The sequence below is a fragment of the Nicotiana tomentosiformis genome, chromosome 4, assembly GCF_000390325.3.
Source record: "Nicotiana tomentosiformis chromosome 4, ASM39032v3, whole genome shotgun sequence".
Lineage (NCBI taxonomy): Eukaryota > Viridiplantae > Streptophyta > Magnoliopsida > Solanales > Solanaceae > Nicotiana > Nicotiana tomentosiformis.
The window spans coordinates 58,472,046-58,480,775 of record NC_090815.1 but is presented as its reverse complement, the minus strand read 5'-3'; the positions used below and the strand labels follow the sequence as shown (position 1 = coordinate 58,480,775).

General features: G+C 42.1%; 1 protein-coding gene across 1 annotated transcript; it reads left to right on the top strand.

Moving 5' to 3' along the window:
* Nucleotides 1-5,523: 5,523 nt before the first annotated feature.
* LOC138909743 (uncharacterized) lies at nucleotides 5,524-7,981 on the top strand. Its single transcript, XM_070200956.1, has 3 exons — nucleotides 5,524-6,242; nucleotides 6,458-6,662; nucleotides 7,562-7,981. Exons 1-3 carry the CDS (start codon nucleotides 5,524-5,526, stop codon nucleotides 7,979-7,981), a joined length of 1,344 nt encoding a protein of 447 aa, XP_070057057.1.
* Nucleotides 7,982-8,730: the final 749 nt, after the last annotated feature.

The window sequence follows — 8,730 nt, the reverse complement described above, 5'->3', positions numbered from 1 at the left end:
TAAGAGTGGGATGGTGACAAATTTCGAGGCACTGCAGGCCACGAATAAAGCATTGCAATCGGGATGTATTTCGAAGAAGAAAGAAGTGGGAGCCGTAATGGTGGCCCAGGGTCCTAAGTCTCCTCTCACATACCAAACACCTCCACCTACATACCAAACGCCTCCACCCACATACCAGCCATCACCCCCCAGATACCAACAACCTGCTACCACCTAGCATGCCTATAACACTCAACTCGCATATTACCACTCGCCACCACCCACCCGCCAAAACTACCAAAAACCACGACCAAACTTCGATCGCAGACCACCTAGACAATACACCCCAATCGTTGAGCCCATAGACCAATTATATGACAGATTGAAGGCTGCCAGTTATGTCACTCCCATCCCTGCCATTGCTATGGAGAATTCCTTTAAGTGGATTAACCCGAACAAGACATGTATTTATCATTCAGGCATGAAGGGTCATACAATTGATGAGTGCCACATACTGAAAGATAAGATTCAGACATTGATCGACAACAAGGTCATACAGGGAAAGGAAGTTCCACCAAATGTTCGTAACAATCCTCTCCCGGATCACAGAGGTGAGGGAATGAATATGATAGAGACTGACGAGAAATGAGATCTGGAGGGGTCAATCAGACTCATTCAGGAGGGGGACGATCCTAAAATGCCTCTGGTCACCCTCACACCCGTTGTGGTACAAACCCAAGAACCGTTTGAAATCGAGGTAACTACACCCTTCACTGTGATGGTAGCCCCCACGCCATCTTATAAGTCTGATGCTATCTCATGGGATTATGTTGCAGAAGCAAGGAGAAAAGGAAAAGCAAAAATGGAAGAAATAGGTGCAAGGCATGACCAGAACTGGCAGAGTCTATACACCTGAGCACCTGGGAGGAACAAACAAAGAAGCTGCATCTAAGCCACATGTTGTTGAGACTGGCCCTGATGACCTTTGGAGAAAGGTACAAGCAAGGGAATACTCTGTTGTCGATCATCTGAACAAAACTCCCGCTCAGATATCCATCTTATCACTGCTGCAAAACTGCGAGACACACAGGAATGCCTTGATGAAAGTGCTGAGTGAAGCTTCTGTACCCACCAACATCACTAGTGGGGAGATGGCCAACATGGTCGGGCATGTACTGGAAAGCCACAAAATCACCTTTTACGAGGATGAATTACCACCATAAGGACTAAGTCTGTAAGGCCTCGTAAAATTTTTGCAAAGGAAAAAAAATAATGTTTCATGGTGCCGGACTAGGCTCAGACTTTTTGGGTTGAAAAATGCACTGAAAAGTAAAGGAAAAATTTTGGCAGCGAAATGCATTTTTGCGGTCCATTATGCGACGGCAGAATCACTCTGCGGGCCGCATAATGGCCGCATAAGTCAGGCAGGAGAGGGTCAGTTTGGATGCCATTCTGCGGTCGACTATGCGACCGCAGAACTGTTCTGCGGTTCATTATGCAACCGCAGAACAGGTTTGCGGGCCACATAGTGACCGCAGACACAGACAGATTTTGCCAGTTTTGGACTCCAATTATTCGACCGATATGCGGTCTGCATATCGATTATGCGATCGCAGACCTTGTTCCGGAGCTCCATTTTTGGGTTTTTAAAACCCGACCCCACTTCGTTAAATACATGCTTTGGGCCATTTTTGAGCTAACATCTAACATTTTAGAGTGAGAGAGAGTACCCTATAGTGAGAAGGTGTTCCTCAATAATTGTTCTTCAATTCTTGCTCAAATTTTGGAAGATTAAGAAGGGAAACTCACTAGGTCTTCATTCTAGAGGTAAGATTCTACACCCTAACCCTCAATTTTGAATTTTGTCTAGAAGTGGATAATTAGCAAGATAATATTTGGGCATGAGAGTTGTTTATTTTACATGCATGTGTTATCATAGGGTGTGGGAAGATTGTTGAGCTAAAAATGGTAAAGATTGGGTTGTGGGATGATGGAATCCTCCATGAAAAGACCTTGAAACCTTAATGCACATATAGTATTTGATAAAATGCTCAAATGAGCTAGAACCATGAGCATCTTCCTAATTTTGGTTCAATTTGTTATATTTCTACAATAGATTGAAGTTGCTAAGAATTTCGAAACATTTTAGAGTTTAAGGAAGCTCGATTGAGGTATGTTGGCTAAACTCTTCTCTTAGAATTGAATCCCACGATATTCATGTAAATCATGTAAGTCCCGAGTGGTTCATTATAAAATTGGCTATTCCGAGTAAGATTGGGTTGAAAGATATATGTTAAACAAGTATCCCAAATGCTTTATTTATGTTATGTTATCAATTAAGGATGTGTTAAAATATAGGTTGTGCATTAATATTGTTTCGACTTCAAGTCAAGTTCAAACGAAGGCTATTATGCCAAATTTTGTGAAATATCTCTATGTGCCTTAGACTCTAAATTGCTCACATGTGTACTACACACCTTGATTTGAATTGTATTTGTTGTTGATGATGATGATGATATTTCATTGAAAAGGTGAGCATGAAATACTAAATACGGCCAACGTGCCAAGAATGATTTTATAATTTTGGCCACTAGTGCCAATGAGATGAAAAGATGTAAAAGAAGTATGAAATGCGATGATTGATATAAAAAGGTTGATGTCTCGAATAAGACAGCCTAGCCGATCGGGTCGTGATCGGACACCATGCCGCACACATGGTGGTGATTGTGCTGGAAATTGTAATTGAAATGGTGATTGTGGTCGATGTCCCTAATGGATAGCCTAGCCAATCGGGTCGTAATCGGACTCCATGCTAAAAACGGTAGTATTGATATTGAGAGTAATTGTGGTTGATGTCTCTAATGAGATAGCCTAGCCGATCGGGTCATGATCGGACTCCGTGCTAAGAGTACAGTGGTATTGGTATTGTGAATAATGGTATATCGATACTAAAAATATCTCAATATGAGATATGGAAATTAATTTGAACACTGTCTTGATTCTAAATTGAGGTTTGATGTTGATTAAGGCTTTCATTGATATTATGATAATCTTGTTTGTATTATTTGTCATTCTATTGAGAGGGTGTTTAGTTATACATACTAGTGCTATTCGATGGTACTAACGTCCCTTTTGCCGGGGGAGCTGCATCCTTAAAAGGATGCAGGTGGTTCCACAGCAGGAGATATTGATCAGTGATAGCAGTACACCTTCTTTCCAGCTGACTTGGTGAGCCCCACTTCACCACGGGGTCATGAATCTTTTGTACTTTGTGTATTCTGTTTGAGGTATAGCCGGGGCCTTATTGCCGGCATTATCATAGTACTCTTTTGTATCTGTTAGAGGCTCCGTAGACATAGTGTGGGTTGTATATTGGTGCTGGGGAAGTCAAACTCGTTATGTTTTGTTTGAATTACTATTTCCACTTCAGATTATGAAAAAAAAAGGTGTGAAATTGCGACTTTAAATGAAGAAACTATTGGTAATGAATTGGTATTGTAGACATGATCACGTTTTTGTCTAATTAATGAAAAAATATATTATCTTCACTCCTGGATGAGTTTGGGTAGAAGGAAATCTAACAGGCTTGCTCGGTCATGTTCACTCGGTTGAGCGCCGGTCGCGCTCCTCGGTTTTGGGGCGTGACAAAGTCATAACAGGGCAATACACATCACAGTGCAATTTGAGGATAAGTTCATCGCCAGGGTCCTGATAGATGGGGGTTCAAGTCTCAATATATGCCCACTGACTACTCTAAAGAGGTTGGGTAAAGGCCTGTACGAGATACGGATGGGAAGTATGAATGTAAAGGCATTTGATGGATCCCAAAGAGGCACAATCGGAGAAATCAACCTCAACCTACAAATGAGCCTGAGCTGGTTTGATGTTGAGTTCCAAGTGCTGGATATATCTGCTACCTATAATCTATTGTTGGGACGACCCTGGATACACACCGCTAGGGCAATGGCTTCTACTCTGCGATGGCTGTAAAGTTTGAATGGAATCATCAAGAAGTGATTATCCATGGGGATGGAAGCAACCCCATCTACACCAATCAGACCGTTCCAATCATCGAGAATAGGAAGAAGCTGGGTGGAGAAACGTACCATCGCATTGAGCGAGTCAATGCAATTGAAAAGGATCAATGGTGGAGTAACAAGATAGAAAGCATATTAATATGGACAGGATATGAACCTGGCAAGGGTCTCGGCAAAAACCTCCAAGGGATCACCAAACCCGTACAACCGAAGCGTCATGGCACAACTTTTGGGCTCGGATATGAATATACTTGGCAAGAGTACCAGGATTGGTCGTCGCCATGGCGTGGTCCTTATTATCTGCTGGAATAACCAGTACCACCTCTGCACCAGACATTTCATCAAGCTGACATAATGTGGGGATCTGAGGAAGATGAAGTCTTAGCTGGCATGAGGAAACTGTTTCTGGATGAAGAAGATATGGATTGCAATGCGATAGTTGAGGAGGAGGAAGACCTTACCATTCAGACCGTGGGAAAAGGAGCTGTTCTCAAAAATTGGACTGCTGCACCATCCCGGGCCCGTCGAGTTCCTGGGTAGCTAGGCAGATTAGCATCAACTATTTTTAAGCATTTGAGACATTTTCAGTATTTTGCTTTGAAATAATTGCTCGAGTCATCGAGCCGCATTTGTTAACGTTTTAAAGATTTCAATTAATGCATTGCTACTTTTCGTATTTACTATTATTCTCTACATTTTCTCTTTTTACAGCATTATTATTACCTATCCCGATGAACCTGTGACTGTGACATGTAATGAGACAACGCAACATAAGGATAGTGATTCAGAAGACCTGGAAGATGATACGATACTTGAGGAAATCGTCAGGGAAGTGAAAAATTTTGAAAACAAGCCAAAGTCCAATTTGGATGAAACTGAAGCAGTTAACTTAGGGGATTCCGAACTGGTCAAGGAAACACGCATAAGCATTCATCTATCACCGTCAGAGAAAGAAGAGTACATTATATTCCTAAAAGAATATGAAGATATCTTTGCATGGTCTTACGACGATATGACAGGTTTGAGCACATCCATAGTAGCTCACAAGTTACCCACAAATCATACATGTCCACGGGTAAAGCAGAAGCTCAGAAAATTCAAGCTGGATATGAATTTGAAGATAAAAGAGGAGGTCACCAAGCAGATCAAAGCCAAGGTTCTTAGAGTGGTCGAGTACCCGAATTGGTTGGCCAGCATTGTGTCGTTTCCGAAGAAAGATGGAAAAGTCAGAGTATGTATTGACTACCGAGATCTAAATAGAGAAAATCCCAAAGATGATTTCCCGTTGCCTAATATACACATATTGATCAACAACTGTGCCAAACATGAACTCCAATCCTTTTTTGATTGCTTCGCGGGGTACCATCAGATTTGGATGGATGAGAAGGATGCTGAAAAGATAGCCTTCATCACGCCATGGGGAATATATTGTTATAAAATGATGCCATTTGGTCTGAAGAACGCCGGAGCCACCTAGATGAGAGCCATGACAACTATTTTCCATGACATGATACACAAAGAGATAGAAGTGTACGTGGATGACGTTATCATCAAATCCAAAAGGAGTACGGATCACATAGCGGATCTGAGAAAATTCTTCAATCGGCTTCGAAGGTATAATCTGAAACTGAATCCTACAAAGTGTGCTTTCGGAGTCCCTGCCGGAAAATTGTTAGGATTCATCATCTGTCGCAGAGGAATTGAGTTAGACCTATCAAAAGTCAAAGAAATCCAAGACTTGCCACCTCCAAAGAATAAGAAAGATGTGACGAGCTTTTTAGGGCGTCTTAATTACATCAGTCGCTCCATAGAACAATCAACAGTAATATGTGAGCTGATCTTCAAAATGCTGAGGAAAGATGCTGCAACAAGTTGGACTGAAGAATGCCAAAAGGCCTTCGACAAAATCAAGGAATATTTATCCAAACCGCCCATTCTGGACCCACCTGAACCAGGAAGACCACTGCTGCTTTATTTGTCTATACTGGATGGAGCTTTCGGTTGCGTTTTGGGAAAACATGATGAAACTGGAAGAAAGGAGCAGACAATATACTATCTGAGCAAGAAATTCACACCCTACGAAGCCTGGTACTCTTTGCTGGAACGCACATGCTGTGCTTTAACATGGATAGCTCAGAAGTTTGCATTACTTCTGTGCATACACTACATATCTCATATCGAGGATGGATCCACTGAAATATATCTTTCAGAAGCCCATGCCTACGGGTAAGTTAGCAATGTGGAAAATATTGCTGAGTAAGTTTGACATGGTCTATGTAACTCAGAAGGCGGTCAAAGGACAAGCATTGGTAGATCATCTGGCAGAAAACCGTAGACGGAGAATACGAACCATTGAAAACGTATTTTCCCGATGAGGAGGTATCGTTCGTGGGAGAAGATATCACTGAAGCATATGATGGTTGGATAATATTCTTCGACAGAGCAGCAAACTTCAAAGGAGTAGGTATCAGAGCTGTTTTGGTATCAGAAACCGACCACCACTATCCGGTATCTACAAAACTCAGGTTTCCATGCACCAACAATATGGCAGAATATGAGGCTTGCATCTTGGGACTCAGGTTGGCCATTGACATGAATGTTCAGGAGCTATTGGTAATTGGAGATTCTGATTTGTTGGTGCATCAGGTTTTAGGAGAATGGGCTACAAAGAACACCAAAATATTGCCATATTTGTACTGTGTACAAGAGCTGATCAAAAGGTTCAAAAAGATAGAATTCATACATGTTCCAAGAATTCAAAATGAGTTCGCAGATGCATTGGCCACTCTATCTTCCATGATACAACACCCAGAAAAGAACTTCATCGATCCTGTCCCAATAGGAATTCATAAACAGCCAGCTTATTGTGCTCATGTTGAAGAAGAGAGCGATGGAAATCCGTGGTTCCACGACATCAAGGAATATTTGGCAAAAGGAGAATATCCAGAGCACTCTACCCATACTTAGAAGCGCACGCTTCGAAGATTAGCCAACCAGTTCTTTCAAAGCGGAGGAATTCTGTATAGAAGAACTCCTGACTTGGGGTTACTATGGTGTGTCGATGCCAAGGAAGCATCCAGATTGCTCGAGGAAATACATGCCGGAACTTGCGGACCGCACATGAATGGCTTCGTCTTAGCCCAGAAAATACTAAGAGCGGGGTATTTCTGGATGACTATGGAAACAGACTACATCAAGTATGTTCAGAAATGTCACCAATGCCAGATACATGCTGATATGATACGAGTGCCACCCAATGAACTCAATGCAACAAGTGCACCTTGGCCTTTCTCCGCTTGGGCCATGGATGTCATCGGTCCAATCGAACCCGCTGCTTCAAATGGGCATAGGTTCATTCCAGTGGCCATAGACTATTTCACAAAATGGGTCGAAGCCGCATCTTACAAAGCTGTAACTAAGAAGGTCGTCGCATATTTTGTTCGGGATCGCATTGTTTGTCGGTTCGGAGTCCAGAGTCAATCATCACCGACAATGCCGCCAATCTCAACAGTGATCTAATGAAGGCCATGTGTGAAAATTTCAAGATCAAGCATAAGAATTCCACAGCATACAGGCTGCAAATGAACGGAGCTGTAGAAGCCGCCAACAAAAACATCAAGAAGATACTAAGGAAAATGGTAGATAACTACAAACAATGGCACAAGAAGTTGCTATTTGCTCTACTCGGGTATCGTACCGCAATTCGCACATCAACTGGGGAAACTCCCTACCTATTGGTTTACGGTACTAAATCGGTTATTCCTGCCGAGGTAGAAGTCCCTTCTTTAAGAATTATACAAGAGACTGAGTTCAGCGATGAAGAATGGGTACAAAGCCGCTACGAACAACTAGATCTCATTGATGGTAAAAGAATGAATGCGGTGTGTCACGGTCAACTCTATCATAACAGGATGGCAAGAGCCTTCAACAAAAGGGTCAGACCGAGGCAATTTACACCGAGGTAATTGGTGCTAAAACGAATCTTCCTACATCAAGGTGAAGCCAAGGGGAAGTTTTCACCCAATTGGCAGGGTCTCTATATGGTTCATCAGGTACTGACAAGAGGAGCACTTATACTTGCACAAATGGACGGAGAGATTTGGCCAAAACCTATCAACTCAGACGCAGTCAAAAGATACTATGTTTAGGATTGTTCGCACTTCTTCACTTGATGTAACTGAACTACGCTTGACCTAATTCCCATTTAAGAGGGGATACGTAGGCAACCATGTGGGTTCGGTCACATCTTAATAAAATCTTCATTTTCCCATGGTCAGAAACTAGGGGCAAGATCGCAAGTTCAGTCGACTTCGTCGTGTATGGAATAACCAAAGAGTATTGATCTTACATACTATAATACATTTCAAGCAATTATATTTTTGCAAATAATTTGTCCAATGCATACATATTTTTCGAAAACTTTATTTCTATAACAACCGGATGCTACCCAAGGTAACTCAAACAGGACTGCAAGACAAGAGTGAAGGCAACGCAAGGAGTCAAGATCACGAACCAACCTTTCCCCCACAAAACTCATAATTTTTCTTTGAATGCAGGCACAATGAACACAACAGGACTATTCGCAAATATATACACACAGCAAAATCACTATCTTCATAAAGACAAGGTTGCCAAACGCAACACATCAAGCTAAGAAATACTTCACCCTCTCACAGCTATCCTTTGCTTTTCTCGCATAAGGCTAAGCATCGCC

Excerpts from the sequence above, each read along its gene's own strand:
- LOC138909743 (XM_070200956.1), top strand. The coding sequence starts at position 5,524 with ATGATACACAAAGAGATAGAAGTGTACGTGGATGACGTTATCATCAAA. Across the intron at positions 6,243-6,457 it reads TCAGAAGCCCATGCCTACGG|AGCAGCAAACTTCAAAGGAG; the intron begins GTAAGTTAGCAA and ends ATTCTTCGACAG. Across the intron at positions 6,663-7,561 it reads CTGATTTGTTGGTGCATCAG|ATCAAGCATAAGAATTCCAC; the intron begins GTTTTAGGAGAA and ends GAAAATTTCAAG.